Here is a 20,652-nt window from a genome sequence, read left to right on the forward strand (position 1 = left end):
GAGCCACGCGGAAATAAGTATCGTAGTGCACCAACCTCGAGCGGCGCGGCTAGCGAGCTGTGGAGCTGGCACAGCTTGGCACAGCTTGGCATAGCTTGTCACAGCTTGGCATAGCTTGGCACAGCTTGGCATAGCTTGGCACAGCGTGGCACAGCTTGGCACAGCTTGGCACAGCTTGGCACAGCTTGGCATAGCTTGGCACAGCGTGGCACAGCTTGGCACAGCTTGGCACAGCTTGGCACAGCTTGGCACCTCGTATAGCTACAGTCCCTATAGACACAAGTATACCAACCTCTAGCAGCGCGTTCCCAGCTCGCAGCCGCACGTCACTGTCCCCACAGTCCAGCGCCAGGCGGGCCAGCCAGCCGTGTGTCGCGTGTACGGGCGCGGCCAGCGAGCGGTGGAGCTGGCACAGCTTGGCACAGCTTGGCACCTCGTATAGCTACAGTCCCTATAGACACAAGTATACCAACCTCTAGCAGCGCGTTCCCAGCTCGCAGCCGCACGTCACTGTCCCCACAGTCCAGCGCCAGGCGGGCCAGCCAGCCGTGTGTCGCGTGTACGGGCGCGGCCAGCGAGCGGTGGAGCTGGCACAGCTTGGCGGGAGCTGTGCAGCGGAGCCCGCACAGACGGAGTGCTAGCCGTGTGCTAAGGGGAAATAAATAAATAAATAAATAAAATATTCATTGAAAAATGTTTTGTTATGATTGGCACAGCCGGAATGCTAGCCGTGTGCTGTGTGTTAGTGCGACTGTAAAGTTCGAGTCCCGCCTCGCGATCGAATTTATTCTATTTTTTATAAATTTATATCAATCAATAAATAAATAAAATCTTTATTTTGCCAAAACGTGCACACATAACACACATTTTGCACAATAAAACATAGTAATGCTCTAAAGACGTATCATTAAATAGCCCACAGCTGGCACAGCTTGGTGGGAACTGTGCAGCGCAGCCCGCACAGACGCTGGGCTAGCCGCGTGCTGTGTGTTGTAAAGGAATAATATAACATGAGCGTGTCACAAGTGAAACTTCATTGGCATGATACCAAAATCGTCGCCGTACTCCATGATTATGGCACTATACAGTAGTACGACAAATGTACTTGCGTAGAGAAACGGAGGGGGGTTGAGCGATGCGGGCCGCGTACTGCAAACACGCTTAGTTTGCGGTACCAAACGCGGAAGGATGACGCAGTCGTATTTTTTGTATAATTATTTTATTATACACTAGCGGTCCGCCCCGGCATCGCCCGTAGTACATATTTCGCAATAAAAGGTAGCCTATGTTCTTTCTCAGGGTCTAAAGATTGCACAGAACAGTAAAAACATATAGAAGTGCTATAATGTCATAATTAGTATGAAACCAGTGTCGCCAAACCCACACATTTAAACCGATAGTTATACAGTACACTACAAGTAAACTATGCCTTTGATTGGACAGCTTAATTTGAGTAAAAACTGACTAAGGTATATTATAAATTCAGCATTTCAATTTGTACCCTAACGCACCATGTTACGGTTTATTTTAGTATAACATCCCTAGGTATATTAGCTGTTTTGTTTCTCATTGCACAGAAATTCCAAATTCGAAAACATTCAGCTACTCCACAACAGAGGGCGTTAGTTTTCGATAGATATAAATTTGAAACGCAATACATAGAGATAAGGTTGAAATTTGTGTCACTCCACATTAATGACATTAACTTGATATTTATCGATGCTATGCCCTGAGGGATGTCAGCCTTGTTATCGATAATTCACAAATAAATATTTTTTGTGTATTTTTTTTCTTTCTTTTATATGAGTGTAGTATAATGTGTGACATTTTGGAGTATGTTTATTACTACTAAGTACGTCTTTTTATATTATTATTATTAAATAAAAAACGGAATAGAATAGTATTAATCTATATTTACAAAATACAAACAGAAAATATGCATTATTTTAATCTTGGAACTGCCGTAGGTTTGCTGTATCGGTGGCCTTTGTTAGACCGCTTAGTGCTGTTCGGCATCCAGTTAACTCGTCACGTTGCATTTATCCATTTCTCTTTTAAATTAGCCTCTTTGGGAAATCTATAAATAAATTGGACAAATGAAAGCTAAGGAAAATTAAAATAAAATTTAATATTTATAATGTTTGTCTTTTCTAAGGTATCGATACTGTCGATATGCTCCACAAGCATCACTAAAGCGACATTCGTTTGTTTATTGCAATAATATTCCAGAAAGTCTTGTTTGCTGTTCAATCTATAAAAGTACTAATTTCTTACGGATTAAGGTTCATTTTGACTAGATATTTGTATACAATTTTGACAAATTACGACAAGCGAAGTTATAACATAAAATGTAATTAAAATAAATAAAAATAAGACTTACCGATGGTATGAAATGCCTCCATTGCTGATATTATTTCGTCTGCTATCAGTTTTGAACTCTAATACCGAACAACACGTCCTAATTAATGAATAAATACGGAAAAAAGGTTTGACAGCTGACAACCGACTCGAATATTTTTCTGCGCATAACTGAGAGCAAGTTATGGTATCTTACCTTACCAGTGACACGTGGGCCACGCCCACATCACACTTCTATCTACTTTACTGTTCTGTGAAAGATTGTCTGTGCCAAATTTCATCAAAATCGGTTGAGAGGTTTAAGCGGGAAAGCGTAACATACATAAATACATACATAATTACAAACCTTTCCTCTTTATAATATTAGTTTAAACTTTAAATTATAGATATGTACTTAAATATTCTATAATAGAGTGCACAAACTGTTATGTGTATGGATAAATATCCATACACATAACTTAAATAGGTCTAGATATAAATCTACATCCCAGAAGGAAACGATATTTTAGATAGATTGTATTTGTATCTGAAAATCAAATAATTACATCAGATTCAATAATATCAATTATTTTAAATGTCCATATGGTTACACCATAATTGTTTATATCCCATTTGTTTTTTTACGCATGCCTTTGTGTAGAACTGCGCTCCTTAACAGGAATAGCTATGCAATGGCTATCAAAATTTTTAACCATCTTCCTAAAGAGTTAAGATCACTGCCACTTAATAAATTAAAATGGCAACTAGTGAAATTCCTCGCAGAGCGTTCCTTTTACACAATGGCAGAATACTTCAAATATAAATTTTGACTTTGATTGATTGACTTTGTTAATAATGATTGTAGAATGTGAAATGTAATGATAATGAAAATAATAAATGAAATTTTGATTTATAATTAAGTGACATAATTTGCATGCTGTTAATAACGGCTGAACATGCTGGAACTCAATTGTTAACATCTTACCATGTTTTTTGACAAATAAATTAATTTGAATTTGAATTTGTTCTCCAAAATATATCCAAGACTTATAGACACATACAAAAATAATAAATCTGAAATTGATTAATTCGTGAGAAATAATTTTAACTTTTTTCACAAGTTTGCATTGGGGCTGATTTTTCAATCCTTGGTTAAAACTTATTCATCGAATAACGTATTAAACTACCATTTCAAAAATATATTATATTTGTCCGTATTTGACAGTATACAGGTGACATTTTAAAATGTTCGTGTAATAATTTATTGGACGGATATTTAACCAACGACTGAAAAATCGGCCCTCAATCATATAAAATATATAAATAGTCTATATCTTTGTGTGTGTGTGTGTGTGTGTGTTTGTGAATTATGTGTGTGTATGTCCATCTACTTACCGAAACATAATATCCAAGTGTTTATGCTGCAAACAATGCGACAGCGGCACAGTGAGGCTCACGTTAGCAGCGCCACAAATTGTCTCGGTCAAAAGTGTCGTGTTTTGTATGGACGGGTTCGACACGCTTATTGATATTGTGTCGCAATCTGTAATAGAGTACAGATGTTTAGAGTACGTTTAGATAGGGTACAGTTGTTTAGAGTAAACTCTGTAAAATAGGGTACAGTTTTTTACAGTAAACTCTGTAAAATAGGGTACAGTTTTTTACAGTAAACTCTGTAAAATAGGGTACAGTTGTTTAGAGTAAAGCTAAACAGGACACTGTATAATAAGGTACAAATACGTAGGAAGAATAGAGTACAGTTGCTTAGGGTACAGATATTTAGGGTTAAGCTAAACACTGTAAAATAGGAAACAAGCACGTAGGACACACTTGAATAGGGTACATTTGTTTTAGGGTAAAGCTAAACAGGACACTGTTAAATAGGGTACTTATACGTAGGAAGAATAGGGTACAGTTATTTAGGGTAACGCTAAACAGGACACTGTTAAAACATTTAAACAAGGCTCGAGCAAAGTTGCTTTAGCGAAATAGTTGAAAAGGTTGCATATTATTATAAGATATAAAATATCACACACAGTCTGTATGTAGCGTTCAGTTTTTTTAGGGTACAACAAAAAAAGGAAATTAAATATAGATTAAGAATACGTAGGACACAGCTGCTTACGGTACGGTTAAATAGGACAAAGTTGCATATATTTTTACGTAAATTCAAACTCATAAATCGGCTACTCACTACAAGAATAATCCAATCCAAATAATAATATTATACAGATATTTTAAATAGCTATATTATAATATAAAATAGTTTAAATACCTGTGCCACTCTCATCGGACTGTCCAAGCACCATTTCCTCTGAACTCGTCTTCATCAGACCCTCAACACCGACCTCCCTTTTCAACCTGACTTCGCTTATATTTTTAGCGTCCAAAAAATTCGACTCAGCTATAATTTCCTCTTTATATTTCAAGTCCTTTATTTCCGAATTGTTTTTCGCTATCACTGGAGTGATGACTTTCTCTTTGATAGGTTCTAGATATGTATCGTTTAGAACTTTGTCTGGTTTTATTCGTTCTAATGGTTCTTGGTTTTCGTATGTTTGTGAGTCTAGGCCGCAGGAGGACTGTGAAAACATTGTTTATTTGAAATTGGGTAGTTTTTATGGTAAGTATTCTGGTAAATGTTGGAAAGTTGTGGTAGTTTGGTAGAATAAAATGGGATATTAAATAAAAAGAATGACTAATATGTTACATATATTTTTTTATTTTATTTTATTTATTTATTTGATTTACCAACGTTTCTTTACATCACAGATAAAACATCAAAGTTAAAATACAATTTTATATGATCAATGTAAAAAAACACTTATAGGTAAACACAGCATGCGTAAAGTAAGTTAAGTATACAATTATTAATGAATTAACTACTAAGTATCTTAAACAATGAAAAATTGTAATATATATTATGCACTTATCTATTTTAATCGTTAAAAAGGGAATTAAAAATTTTGCGGAGTTTGTTGGGAGAATCTGTGAAAATATCAAACAACTCACTGTAGTCATTTACAGTTTTACAAATTCTCGCAATGGGTGAGTTTCGACCCGATACGGTTCTGCGTTGAGGAGGACACAGCGGCAACAAAACCTTACGAGGGTATCTAGAAGGCACCTTTAAATTAAATTTTTGAAGCAATTGGGGGCAATCAATTTTACTATTGAATAATTTCAAGGCAAAGAGTAAATCAAGAAGTACCCGACGATTATCAAGAGATGTAATTTTGAAGTGACATAGTTGCTTTTTATATGATGGTAACTGTTTCTTTGATTTTCCACTTGCATAAACAAGGTGCAAAAGAAATCTTCTCTGTATCCTTTCCAATCGTAAGGAATGGCACGCATAGTGAGGTCTCCAAACCACAGAACCATATTCCAATATACTGCGCACCAGGCAGTTGTATAATGATATCTTCGCCTTGACATTATGTACATGTTTAACATTACGTATTAAAAATCCTAACATTTTAGCCGCCCGTGTAACAACTTGATTTATGTGTGGCACGAAAGTCAATTTATTGTCAAAAACAATTCCCAAGTCTTTAATATGATAGAGCTCTTTGATACTCTCAGAGTTTACATTGTAATTGTATTGTATCAAGTTTCCTTTGCGTGCGAACCTTACCAAAAAACACTTCTTAGGATTTAAATCCATTTTGTTAGAGTCGCACCAAGCAACAAGTTTATTTAGGTCACTTTGCAGCTTATGAGTATCGTCAATGTTGTTTATTGTACGACAGAACTTGAGATCATCAGCGTACATGTAACTCTGGGAGCAAGACAATAAATCGGGTATCTCATTAACGAATATATTAAACAATATAGGGCCTAAGTGAGAGCCTTGCGGGACGCCGGAAGTTATTTTGCGTTTGAGAACGGAAACCATTTACAACAACATAGAAACTTCGTTTCGTTAAGTAAGAATCTATCCATTGCAAAAATTGATTTGAAATACCGTGCAAAAATAGCTTTTTAAGTAATATTTTATGTGAAACCTTGTCGAACGCTTTACTAAAATCCGTGTAAATAACATCAATCTGTTCATTGCGATCTAGGGAACTAGAAAGATTTTCGCAAAAATCTACCAAGTTAGTAGAAGTAGACCGAGATGGCATGAAACCATGTTGACTGATATTAAAAAACTGTTTAAAATGATAGTGTAATACTGGGCAAATTAAGGACTCCAACACTTTACCAAAGGACGACAGAATAGATATAGGTCTGTAATTATTAATGAATTCCTCATTTCCGGTTTTATACACATATTTTCCACATTTTTTGACTACCCCGTATGAGTAAAATAACAAAAGCCTTCGATACTACTATAAAAATATAAATCATTTCTTTTCTCAATTTGGCGTACATAGAAGCATATTTTTATAATTTTTGTATGTTATTTTCACAAATTCTTACCAATATGCTTGCTATCCGGTGAGATAAGCATTTCAAATCCTTTATAGCAGCATGAAAAATAATTTTAAATAAATAAACATTTTTTTTATATTTTTATTTGAGTTATTTTACTTCTGGTCCAGAAATTTGTTGCATTTTTCCCCTTTTTCAATATCATCCAATACCTTTTGAAGTGAAATTTCTTTAGATGCGTTGAGAGTAAAATTTCAAGGTCGCGTCATGACAATACCGTTACTTCATGAAGTAAGGCGACGATTTTGGTATTTTTGAATCTTGACAAAGAAGTTTCACTTCTGACACGTGTGCTCGGCACACATGCTCTATTTCACTCAATGATATCTTAAACTTTGTAACCACATTTATTATTCGATATTTTTCCTTTTTTCAACACCTTCATTTTTTTTCTTACCTGGCAATCCGCCAACAGCTCATTATCAGTATTGCCAGTGTACGCACAACCACCGCCGATGACGTCAGCAACTCGATTTAATATTGTGTTGCCACGTCTAGGTGCAGCGCCTTGTTCTATGTCTAGGGTGAAAAGTTATTTTTTTTTTATTTTAGAAAGAAGGCGAATTTTGAAAAAAGGTTATTTTTTAATACTAAATTTACTTGACTTTTAAATTACTATAATTTTTATTTAAAAATACTTACGCAGCACATTTTTAACGTAATTCCTTGATGCATGTATTGTAGTCGGAGTGGGAGGCGGCGGATCTATAGAAGTATATTCAGGACTTTTGTGCGGAGTTTTTTCTGTAAAAATATTGAAAAAATTACAAGAAAATAAGTGTAGGTTAAAAAACCTACAATTTTTCTGTAAAAAATTTATAAAAATAACAAAAATAAGTCAATGTACCCTGGGGACTTATTCTATTTGTACCCACTACGAATTTTTTTTTTCATTTAAAAAAATTTGTTGCATTAAAAAAAATATTCAACTTCAGTTTAGAAAATTAATTTGTTTTAATTGAAAAAATCATACAATCAAAATAATGCCTAAAAAATAACAATATAAATTTTCTTTTGAAAAAGAAATATTAATTACCTTTTGTAGCTTTCTTTGTTGCTATATGTTGCGGTTTTGAATTCTGTAACATATAAAAAATAATTACACATTTTTATACAAAATTCAGACAAGGGACTACGCCATATTTTAACTTAACCTTTTCTTACATTAAATTATTCAGATATTTTTTTTAAGATTTTTTAAAAAGATCCTATTTATACTCACATGTATCTGATTTAGATCCGGCGGTGTTGCCCGATGCGGCACACCGTTAACATTAAATTTCCCATAATGCGGGTAGTTGGAGAATTTCTCGTGCATTCGTATTTCCTTCATAGATAGTAGCTCTTGGTGTTCGCGAAAGTATAGCGCTGACATTACTACCAGACTGAAATATAAATAATAATGGTTAAAAAAAACTAAAAAACACGCTTTTTATACAAAACCGAACTAAAAAATAGAAAATTTTATCAAATTAGTGTATTGTCATCGGTCCTCAATAAATCTACAAAGTTTGAACGAAATCTGGCCGTTTAAAGTGGGTCAAAATCGCGCCCAAAGAAGTCGGTTACAAACAAACATACAGGTGAAGCTAATATAAAGCGTGTAAAAATGGAGTTTTATGGGTAAATTTTTGATTAATTTTATAAAGACAGGCATTAAAAATTTGGGCAATTAAAATAAATAGTAAAAAAATATTACATTCGATAGGTATTCGATATAAGAAAAATGTATCAAAAACTGTTTCAAACAATTACTTATGTGAAATTAGGCAAAGTAAAGATGGCGTTTTTTTCCAAAAAATACTAGATAATTTAAATTACTCCAATGATTTTTTTATGAATGTCTAAATTAGTAATTAAAATTTTGTGGGAAACAGCATTTTTTGCAAGATTTCTTTAAACATTTTAATTAATAAATTCCTTTTGGTTGTAAATTATTAAAATTTTATTCAACCATTATTTATTAATTAAAGGAAATATCTGTACATAATATTAGGTTTAGACTTTAGAGACATTTATTTTCAAAGAATTTTACAATTCACTTAACTATACTAACGTTTCACAATATTTTATAATTGTAAAATTCTTTGAAAAATAAATGTCTCTAAACCTAAAATTATTATATTATAATACATAAAAAAATATATAAAAAATCACTCACCATACAGCCATAATAAAAATCAGTATAGTAATAACAATCTGTAGAAACTTGTTCGAAATCAATTCATTGCCATCATTCACTTTCCTACAACAAATGTTGCCATATCCAAAACTGTCATCTTCCTTCAACCATAGACACGAATCTTTCTTCTTTGAAAACGTACTAAAATTGTCATCTGGCAACTTCGAATCGAATGTACTAACATAAGTGGGAATATCATTGTTTTCCGATTTCTCCGATTTTTCCCATTTTTCCGATTTATTCGAATGGTATCGCACGCAATTTTTATTGTAGTTATAATATTTCCCGTATTTGGAGGAGACATGGCAATTTTTGCACTGTTTTCGGGTAAATTTCGGGGAGTTGTGACTGAGTTTATGGCAACACTCGTGACGACGGATACTGCGGGCGATGTCGCGTATTTGTTCAATGGAAATGTTGCCATCGCTGTAAAATGATTTTGAAGTGGCCGAAATGCCTGAGAATCGGGAATCTGTAATGAAATACAACAAACTTAACTAAAGAATATTAATATATATATGACGGCGCCACCGTCGAAGCTTTAAAAAATAACGAACGGCGAACCGATATAAAGCAGCGCGCGCGCACGACTCGGGTCATTCGTTCGCCGACCGTTACCGAGTGCACATCTATTACGTAGTAGCTTACTATAACTTATTTGTGATATTTATTTTATTAGTGGTCATAATTGTAATACCAAGTGATTGTATTAGAAACGACTGTATTGTAAAACTAACATGATTAAAAGGAGCAACTATGGAGTTTCTTGCCGGTTCTTCTCTGTAGATACTGCTTTCCGAATCGGTGGTAAATAAAGAAATGTTTGAGTCAGAGGTGTTTCTTTGCTCGATTACCCAACGCAACGCCCACAGCTTGAAAATAGATTCACATTCTACACCTTTCGCCGACATCAGAATTGGGATCAAATCGAGCAAATGAGAAAACACGTGGCGATAACCTGGATACAATTGATGCGTGCACTGATTAAAAAACAAAATGCCGCAACCACGTGGCACTTCGATCCAGTTTCAACGGGAAGAGGCATCCTACAGTTCTACGAGCATACGTGTCACTGAGCAGCCGGTGACAATGGGAGAGCTCGTTATGTGCTCGTATGGACCCCGTATCATCGAGAGCAGCGCTTCATCATGACTTCACAAGTCTGGCATCGCAGCGTTATCGCAGTAGCAGTGGCGCGGGCGGTGCGCCTACAAGCCGTGTGGTTCATGACAGAGGAGAGGTTATGGTGTAACGAAACGACGCGTTGGCAGCTGCCACTCGGCACATGTATGAGGCTAAGTGCTGGTGAATCTGGTCAGTCGTACTATTTTTATTACTATGTTTCTGATGTTCTCTTGTAAGAAATCGGTCAGTAGATAACATTTCACTTTGAGTGTGCAATTAGATAAAGAAAGTAAGGTTTTTAAAATGTAGTAACTTATTTGAAAGAAAAAGAAATTTATTGCCAAAAACAAAATTTATCTTAAAATTAATTGAGGAAAATCGTCACAGCCTCAGCTAAATGCTGCATAAAAACAGCGCTGATTTACAGGCCGTACAGATTTTGTTAAAAGTTGTAACCTACAAGACCAGTGTATAGTTAAATCTTATTGCATTTAACTCGACTTATTCACGCAGTGATGTTATTATTAGGCCGTGCGATATTGCTTTACGGTTTTGTAGTTAGTTAAATCTTATTCCATTACATTTAGCCCATCTTAGTTACGCAGTGATAAATTATTATCAGTACCTAGGTCGTGTGACTTGTATTTCACTTATTCAGGGACACGTTTACTTGAGTAGGTAATTCACGTTATTTTAAAAAAAACACTTCGCGGCGTAAGCACTGTCTTCAAGATGAATTAAGTAACGACTTGCTTTAATGTTGGTTAGTTTGTGAGCTAACACTAAAAAAAGAAAGCGCAATAATTTGTACACTGCATCCAGATACTTCAATCGAACGTAAACAATAAACATTCACTTGTCCGTGTATCAGAACAAAAAACAGTATGCGAATTACTTTTAAATTAGTTTCTTAACTACCCGCGTTAGTTTCTTGACTACCCGCATTCATTTCTTGAACTACCTGCGTTAGTTTTTATTTAGACTATACCCTTGACAAATAGCAATTAATTGCTACACAAAGACAGCCTTATTGTTATTCGATTAAAAAAAAAAACGAAAAGCAATGCGTTAACTAGTGCTTAGAGGTTTAATAAACTTTTCGTAGGTTTTATTTAGGGTGATATTTGAGGTCATTTCTTTATAAAAAAAATAAAAAAAAAAAAATATTAAGTCGTGAACAATTCACAGTATACAGTTTTTACAATATGCAGTTTTATGAAAAGTGGCAGACTTAGTTTGATCGAATGAAAGATAAATCGAGGCATTTCGTTTTGAATTTTTACTTAGAAAATTTATTAAGTCCCTATTTAGGCAGTTCATAATACAATGTCACAGATAATTATCGTGTGTTCAAATAAACATCTGGCGTAAGATAAACGTTATGATTGGAGTACGGGTCTAGATTCGGTTTTAGTATGTAATTTGATTGCTTTAAAAAAAAAAAAGAAAAAAAAAAAAACTCTTAACTATCCCATCAACGTTAAGGTCCGTTAAATATTACGATAGTTTAAAAAAAAAAATAACTGAAAATAATCTCAAGGTTAATCGCGCATTTACAGTTTACATACTGTCGTCAGAATATAATGTCTGTTTAATTGAATAGAGAAAAGAAAAAAATCCATCCAGGTTTTCTGAAGGTTATTTTGTAGCTTCAAAATATAAGAACGCAAATCCTAAACGTGGAGTATTCGATAGTATAATCGATTTACATTGTGTGCATTTAATGTAATTCCTTGATAATATCTAGTTTTTGTGACTAGCTGCAGTTTGACATCAACTGAATACATCAATTAGGTAGTTGTACAGTAGTTGATGAGCAGTACATTCTTATTACGTTGAAACTCAAATTTAGCTCAGCCCTTTTACCGTTCGATATGAGATTCACAGATGAGTTTAAGCCTACACTTATCAATTGTTTTAAGTTGAGTTTTCAAAAGTTAACATACCGTTAAGGAATTTTAACCACATGATTACATTAAATTCAAGTTAGTAAATCATTAAGTTTGAGAACAAGCTTTTGCCACTTTTTGAGTTAGTCGAAATTTTGTGTTTTTTTGCGGTTAAGTTACGAATTATTAGTTTTAAACTTTTTTAGATATTGTAATTTTTGCGCTATAGTCAATGATCATAATTAACGACAGGTAATGTCAGATTGATTTTAATTAGCTAAATTACAGAGAGCGTTTTACGACACAGCGTTTAGAAGCGAGGCAGTTAACAGTACGGCGCAGCGGTTGCGTAGCATATGGAACAACGTAGCATCATCAGCGGCCAATGGTACGGCTCGATGACGCGATGCCACGATGACGCAGCGCAAACGTTGAGGATACGGTCGCGTACCGTTTTACTGATTTGCTGCGGCAACACTCTGTTTTCAGTTTTCATAATTGACCAGTAGCATACTGACATCTGTTTACTCGTACGCTGTACGAAGTAAATGTGTGTTGTGTCCACACAACACACATTTACGTAATATTCCAATATTACTACGGTAATGTCGTTTATTAGAAGAAAGTGATATGCTATCTGGCATGAGGTCCAGGATAGTACATGTGTGTTCTGACCGGTCAGTAGGATCGGGGCAGTGTGGAAACCCTGTAAGGTCAGTGTAGGCTGAGGCAGGATGGATGTTATTTTGACAAAAAAAAATTAAATGAAAATGAATTATCGTAGTAATGTAGTGTGAGATATTATGGCGTACGAGGACGCAAGTATGACTGTATCGGAGATAACTTGTGTAAAGTAAAAGTTTGTAACGTGGATTATTGTAACGGTAATGATTTCATTGCAGGAATTGTGTGTGCTATCTGGGTTGCAGTCCACGGTAGTTGAGCCTTCATTTGTGGTGAGCGAGCGTCGTGTCTGTTATGTGGATGTTGTTGGTGTTCTGTAAGGTCAGTATGGCCGAGCGGTATAGTTGTCTAATCCCGGGATGAAATACCGTAGTGCTGTAAAACAAGGGACGTACGAGGACGTACGATTGTCAGTATGGCCGAGGAGTGGAGAGAGTGGAGAGTCGTGAGTTTGGATTTAATATTGTTGTGTAAAAAAAAAAGAAAAGGAAAAAAAATAATCCTTAAAAAAAAAATTATGCAAAAAAAATTTATGCAAAAAAATTATGCAAAAAAAATGATGCAAAAAAATGATGCAAAAAGAATGATGCAAAAAGAATGATGCAAAAAGAATGATGCAAAAAGAATGATGCAAAAAAATGATGCAAAAAGAATGATGCAAAAAAAAGGAGAGCAAAAAGAATGGTGCAAAAAAAAGGAGAGCGAGTTATTGAAGGGAGTCCGGTCCAATAACTCGGCTATAGGGATTGCAGATCCGGTCTAGCACGCTATAGGGAAATCTGGTCTAGCACAGTAAGCTAAAGAGATTTCCGGACTGGCACGCTAGAGGGAAATCTGAAGAGATTTCCGGACTAGCACGCTAGAGGGAAATCTGGAGAGATTTCCGGACTAGCACGGTTGCTGAAGGGCTTGCCGGACCAGCACATTGTTTTAATTGTCTTGTTCCCAGGTGCTCAGAAGTCGCTCGAGGACGAGCGTATGTCAGAATGGCCGTGACGGCGCCACCGTCGAAGCTTTAAAAAATAACGAACGGCGAACCGATATAAAGCAGCGCGCGCGCACGACTCGGGTCATTCGTTCGCCGACCGTTGCCGAGTGCACATCTATTACGTAGTAGCTTACTATAACTTATTTGTGATATTTATTTTATTAGTGGTCATAATTGTAATACCAAGTGATTGTATTAGAAACGACTGTATTGTAAAACTAACATGATTAAAAGGAGCAACTATGGAGTTTCTTGCCGGTTCTTCTCTGTAGATACTGCTTTCCGAATCGGTGGTAAATAAAGAAATGTTTGAGTCAGAGGTGTTTCTTTGCTCGATTACCCAACGCAACGCCCACAGCTTGAAAATAGATTCACATTCTACACCTTTCGCCGACATATACATTTACTTGGATACACAATATTTGAAAAAATTGAAAAAAATTATTCCACCACAAAAAATTTTTTTTTTTTTGTAAAAGAAATGTCTCACCACTCTCATATGAAACGTAGTGATCCAAATAATCCAAATGATACATCCAAGATTCTATTTATGACAAAAAATTCCAAAAAAAATCATGATTTTTTTTTACTTTTTTTTACAAAAATATCTTACCATTACTCCCGCTAGACCTCGAGCTATCTCTCCTCTGCAACGCGCTGATCTTGCACAGCCTCCGGTTGATCTTCTCCAAATGATCTATCCGGGATTCCAAATTGCCCGTCACTTTGCAAAGTTCTTTGACTGCACCGAGATTTTCCATGAATATACGGTCCTGGAATAAAATTTTAAATTATATATGTAATAAAAAAACTTTGATATGTGTGCGTGTTTTTTAAATGTACATATGTTTGTAGGTAATGTATGAGTAAATGTTGCTTGGTTTGTAAGTGTATGTGGTGTACATGTCGAAGGCAAGTTATATTATTTCGCCGTTTACAAACGTTCAGCATTTTGTAATAATATGTGGAGAATTTGTAATCAGAAAATTTAGAGGGGTGGGTTAGATTAGGTTCGTGTTTTTTTTAAATACACAGAAATAAGAGCTCTGCGGGGCTCTGTCTGCTCGGAACTTTTTGTGAACGTTTGGAAAAATAAATCTTCAGCATATTATTTTTCAACAATATGCCGAACGTTTGTAAAATCACGGACGCCGTTTGTAAACGGAGGTAATTGAACAATTATTTGCCTGTGACATTTATGTGTAATCTTTTCTGTAGCGTATTTGTGTATATGTGTTCTTGTGCGTACAGTTGACGTATGCTTTATGTTAATTTATCGGTCAGTGTTATGTGTCTTATGTGATATTTTTTTTTGTTGAGTGACACAAATTTCAACCTTATTTCTATGTGTTGAGGTTCAAAGTTATATCTATCGAAAACTAACGCCCTCTGTTGTAGAAACAAATCAAAATCAAAATCATTTATTTGCAATCAAACATGGTTACAACACAACAGACAACTTACATAATATAATAACTATAATATGTGGTACATTTATTGTGACATTTTGAACAATGTCTCCTATGCTAGGAAAAAAACCTGTGTTATAGGAGACAAATATATTGATATTGATATACTATTGTGTATTACGTAAGTGTATTGTTATATGTTCGTGTGTAACAGGCACTGCTGAAAATGCCCTTCACTAACATGTATATGTGTTTATATGTGTGGTGTGCGTGTGTATGTGTGTGTATGTGTGGTGTGCGTGTATGTGTGTGTGTTGTACCACGCACCTTATCAACCACGAGGAACCCGTGTATAGTATCACCATCAGGCAATGTGACGTCACCGGCCTCTTTAACCGCATCAGGCAACACTGTGCGTAGTTCTTGTGCTAACACACCGGTATCACCCGCGCCCCGTACGGGGTCCCAACCTACTAGACCCGAATGGGCCGCGAAGGAGGGGTCGTAGTTGAATCTAAAGATAATAAATAAATAAATACATATATAAATCTCGTGTCTCATGTTTGTCCTCAATGGACTCCTAAACCACTGAACCGATTATAATAAAATTCGCACACCATGTGCAGTTCGATCCAACTTGAGAGATAGGATAGTTTTTATGAAAAAAAAAAACGTAAACATGTAGGTAGCACGGGCGAAGCCGGACCGCTAGTAAATAAATAAATATTTCAAGACAATTTTCACAGATCGTGCCGTGTTGTTGTTTGTGTTTACGTTACCTTTCGCGTGTGTTATGGAAACTATACTGATATCATTGAATTACCAATAATTGAACGCTGCCATTTAAAATAGAACCTTCTACAAAAAATATATCATAAGCCACTAATATAATTATTATTTATCGTCACTTGGAAATCCAATTATTAATGATAAAGAACTACTTGTGAATATATGAGTGTTAATAAAAATGTTATACTGGGTACACAGATTTTTCCCTAGCTTTTGATATTGTCCACCATGCTCTTTTAAATTAAAAACTTGGTTATACTGGTATTTGCTGGTTACATATTATAGTGGCGTGTATTATCCTTGTAGCCGTTCTCTATTAATAATAATTCGAAGCTTAAAAGCCCCAATGCATAACTTTTCTTTCAGGGGTACCACAAGGTTCATATTTAGGTCCAGCGTTATTTTTATTTTTCTTAATTTGGTTATACATATATAAACATTTTAAATGTAAGTTTAAAATATACAGAACGATTAGCACCACTACATACTGACGATATGTAGCTATTGCCACAAACTCAATTATAAATTAATTCAAATTTCTATATTTAATTATCAAGAAATAAAAAACTTGACTGCTGTGTATGTGTTTTTATTTTACCCTATTTTAATTTTCCAATTCTACCCGATTACTTTACCCCTTATAAATCTTCTTTACATAATAAAAATGAATCGCCAAATTGATAAGCGCAAAACTCGAGAACAACTGAATCGATTTCGTTAATTCTTTTTTTATTATATTCCTTGAAGTACGAGAATGGTTCTTATGGAGAGAAAACGTAAACTTGTACCACGGGCGAAGCCGGGGCGGACCGAAGGTCCTACTAATCATAAATGCGAAAGTTTGTGAGGATGGATGTGTATGTGTATGTTTGTTACTCTTTCAGGCAAATACTACTGAACCGATTAAAATGTAATTAAGCAATCATATAGAGCGTAACTTGGATTAACACATAGGATAGGTTTTATCCCGGAAATCCCACGGGAACGGGAACTATGCGGGTTATTCTTTGAAGCCACAGGCGGAAATCTAGTTAAATAATACAATAAATAATACTAACTTGACAACACGTATGCTCTGTACGTTTTTCAACTGTTGCGCCGTGTCTAATTCTTGTATATCATGTTTTGCTCTCGCGTCCGACGGGTGTACTATATGGCCCATTACTTTTAGATTACCTGTAAATTAGAGATAAATATTAAACAATTGGTTATTTTATATAAATTTTTAATGAGTAGAAAAAATTCAATCACGAGGCGGGATTCAAACCCGCATCTTTTCACGCCAATGCCTGACCAATCGAATTTATTCTATGATATCGATGCGGGTTCGAATCCCGACTCGTGATCGATTTATTTTCTATTCTTCATAAATTTATATTTATACAGCATTTCAATGCCATAAAACTAAAGATATCAAATTCAATTTTTTTTTTGTTTGAGTGCTATAGGTTATACAGGTGTCCTACCGTAGGTGTACAAAGCTCGAAGAGACTTATAGTTTTGCAATATCGTACATCGGTATTCCCATTTAAATAAACCGGTGAACAAATTAAAAACCGGTTTTAAACCCGTCAAACTCACCATTAATAACACAAGTCTCATCCGGTCTGTCCGTATTAATACCAACCCGACCGTTATAGTGCACACTGTTTTCAGACACGCCTCGTTGCCACCAGTTCTCTGAACAGTCGGATTCGAACTGTCCCGGGTTCGATGCCTGGAAATAAATAAGGTCATTATCTATACTAATATTATAAAGCTGAAGAGTTTGTTTGTTTGTTTGAACGCGCTAATCTCAGGAACTACTGGTCCGATTTGAAAAAATATTTCGGTGTTAGATAGCCAATTTATCGAGGAAGGCTTTAGGCTATATATCAACACCATGAGACCAATAGGAGCGGAGCCACGCGGGTAAAACCGCGAAGCACAGCTAGTATTATATACTTTTAGTTGTATTATATAACTAAGGTTTAGGTTTATGATAGTATAACATGGTGAAATGTGACACATAATATGATATAACAACAATACACAACATGGCACGATGTCAAATCAAATATGTTTATTTGCTCGTGACACGAAGCAACATGACACGACACAAAATGTTATTGTATAACATGGCACGATGCAAAATGTTATTGTATAACATGGCACGATGCAAAATGTTATTGTATAACATGGCACGATGCAAAATGTTATTGTATAACATGGCACGATGCAAAATGTTATTGTATAACATGGCACGATTCAAAATGTTATTGTACAATGTACAACATGGTACGATGTAAAATGTTACTGTACAACATGGCACGATGAAAAATGTTACTGTACAACATGGCACGATACAAAATCTAATTGTAAAACACGACACACTATTCCTGTATGAGCTTTCAGGGCTACCACCAGTTGGAAATGTCTCTGGTCAGGTTTGACACCATACAATACACCGCATGATTTAATAACATGGCATGTTTCAATATAGCACATGGCACGAACAAGATGGCACGATGTTATATGACACGACGCAAAATGTTATTGAACAACATGGCACGACTTAGCGTGTAATAATAGAACATGACACGACTTAGCGTGTAATAACAGAACATGGCACGACTTACCCGTACTATAATCCTGTCACTAGCTTGAGCAGCTACAATATAAGCAGCTGTCCCAGTGTGAGCTTTCAGGGCTACCACAAGTTGGAAATGTCTCTGGTCAGGGTTGGGTCGGCCCTTTTTCCTCATATTGTTGTTCGTGGTTTCGGCGAAGTGTAATCTGCCCACTGTTATCTTGGCACCTTCACGACGTAATTCCACACTGAAATTGTAAAATAGTTTTCTAATTAGTTAAATTAAAAAAGAGCGTTTGTACTGGGCACAGGTGTCAGAAGTGAAACTGTTCTGGAAAGATTCAAAGATAAAAATAGTCGCCTTACCCCATAATGTGACGGTATTGCCATGACCGGACCATGAAATTTTACTTATAGAAGTTAAATTAAAAAAAAATAAGCTTTGGATTTGGTTATACATATACATAAATTAAGCTTTATAGCTTACTTGAAAATAAAATCTAATATCTTCAATAATTTTAATAGCATTTATAGACAGAAAATTGAACAAAATAAGAAGTATTAACAAATATGTATTTTTAACAAAGTTTAAAAATTCAAATAACTAAGTACTGAAAGAAGTTTTTGTCTTTGCTATAGGTGTATCAAAAGTAGATTTTTAAAGTATTTTAAATAAAACTTACGGTACAGGATGAAAAGGCTTTTTAGTCCTATCCGACTGACTCTGCTCAATCCTTACTTCTTGGCTCGGGTCTTCTGCCTAAAATACATTAAAAATGAGTTTAAATGAATACAAATACCGGTATATAACAATTATGTCATCTTATACTTATTATTTTTATTGTTTTATTATAATTTTTTACAACTTATTTTTGCATTGTCTCTTTCACGTTTCCTTTTTTTTGTTAAATTTCCCCAACCTTTAACTAAAAAATATGCATTACCTATATAATTATATTTATTTTTTAGTGTGTACTAGGTGAAGTATTTAAACTTAATTTGTTTGAAAATATGACTACCCCACTTACATGTCATAAATATTTTGATATTTTTCGTGTTTTCTTTGCTATTCTTGTGTGTGTTGGTATTATTATTTAAACTTTGTTTCTTGGTAACTTACCTTAACCCCATAAAAATGCAAGCAGAAGTTGTTAATCTTCTTAAATCCGTCTACCGTTTTAACATATTGTGGTTCTCCTTGGACCTGCATTTGGCAAGTCACTTGGAAGTGATTTTTCTTCTGACAAACGAACGCTTCGTCTATTTGCGAGTAGTTGAAACCTTTGTCTGCGCCTACTATGTACGAGGGGGTTGCGCTGTAAGGAAATTTAGGATTTGAACCTGGCTTGTAATATTCTAGTAAAAAAAAATTTGTGCGTGTACTAGTGTACACGCGTAAGAAGTGAAACTTCTTTATGACCTTATTTTTTCAAAAAAAATTACTATATTATGCAACTTTACAGAAATACGTCGAATCACGCGTGGTAGGGATAAGAAAAGAAATGGCGCGTAACGGAAAAATGTCACGCGTAACGAAAAAATATTACACTACATTTTTTTCCAATCCCGATAAAGAAGTTTCACTTCAAAAAACACCCTATAAAAAGGCTGGTAGAATTTTTCTGCAAAAAAAGAGCGTGTGTACCGATTGTGAAACTTCTTTAGGCGCGTTGAGAGTAAAATTGCAAGGTCGCGTCATGGCAATACTGTCACGTATCTTTGAATCTTCCCAAGGAAGTTTCACTTCTGACACGTGTGCTCGGCACCCACGCTCTTTTTTTCTTCATTATACACGCTCTTTTTAAGCTATTGCATAGCTTCTATCACGGCCTTGAGCGCGGGGACCGAATCCAGAAATTTCGTATCGAAAAAACCTCACGCTCCCCACGGGGCGCGGAGGTGTGGCTTGAAGGCATAGCATGCAATAGCTTTACCGCGGCAGTCCCCGAGTGACACACGTCTTTTTTTATTCATATACTTACATGGGCTTCAAATTCCCGTCGAACAGAGCGTGCCAAGCGGTTTGCTGGAAGGTAGCAAAGCGTATGCTCTGCTGGGGGGCATCGTCTCCCGCTTCAGAGCCGTCTACTGAAGGCGGGGGTCGGACTAGGGTCTCTGGTGATAGAGCCGCTACAAATAAAATAAATAATAAATATTTTCAGGACAATTTTCACACACGACACGATCTGATCCCATACTACTACTCAACTAAAGTTTGAGAAACACTTTTGAATCAAAAAAAC

At 35.4% G+C, this 20,652-nt stretch overlaps 1 protein-coding gene across 4 annotated transcripts in view; it reads right to left on the minus strand.

Annotated features, from left to right (window-relative positions):
- LOC149895825 (uncharacterized) overlaps positions 1-20,652 on the minus strand; it is a 50,014-nt gene that overhangs the window by 1,852 nt on the left and 27,510 nt on the right. For 3 of the 4 annotated variants that reach the window (XM_090118674.1, XM_090118673.1, XM_090118675.1), the window contains exons 4-19: positions 20,392-20,539; positions 19,530-19,725; positions 19,093-19,169; positions 18,459-18,657; positions 17,422-17,557; positions 16,899-17,016; positions 15,379-15,565; positions 14,256-14,415; positions 8,936-9,428; positions 7,997-8,159; positions 7,811-7,853; positions 7,417-7,518; positions 7,172-7,293; positions 4,613-4,919; positions 3,733-3,880; positions 293-648 (exon numbers count right to left, since the gene is read on the minus strand). In XM_090118674.1, coding sequence (XP_089974800.1) covers positions 327-648; positions 3,733-3,880; positions 4,613-4,919; positions 7,172-7,293; positions 7,417-7,518; positions 7,811-7,853; positions 7,997-8,159; positions 8,936-9,428; positions 14,256-14,415; positions 15,379-15,565; positions 16,899-17,016; positions 17,422-17,557; positions 18,459-18,657; positions 19,093-19,169; positions 19,530-19,725; positions 20,392-20,539 — 2,921 coding nt within the window. In that variant the 3' untranslated portion in view covers positions 293-326. The remainder of the gene's footprint in view (positions 1-292; positions 649-3,732; positions 3,881-4,612; positions 4,920-7,171; positions 7,294-7,416; positions 7,519-7,810; positions 7,854-7,996; positions 8,160-8,935; positions 9,429-14,255; positions 14,416-15,378; positions 15,566-16,898; positions 17,017-17,421; positions 17,558-18,458; positions 18,658-19,092; positions 19,170-19,529; positions 19,726-20,391; positions 20,540-20,652) is intronic. The other variant, XM_090118676.1, reaches the window with a different exon arrangement.

The sequence above is a fragment of the Colias eurytheme genome, chromosome 30 (genome assembly GCF_061535395.1).
Source record: "Colias eurytheme isolate Ceu_HAF_F1 chromosome 30, ilColEury1 Martin Lab GWU primary, whole genome shotgun sequence".
NCBI classification, from domain to species: Eukaryota; Metazoa; Arthropoda; class Insecta; order Lepidoptera; family Pieridae; genus Colias; species Colias eurytheme.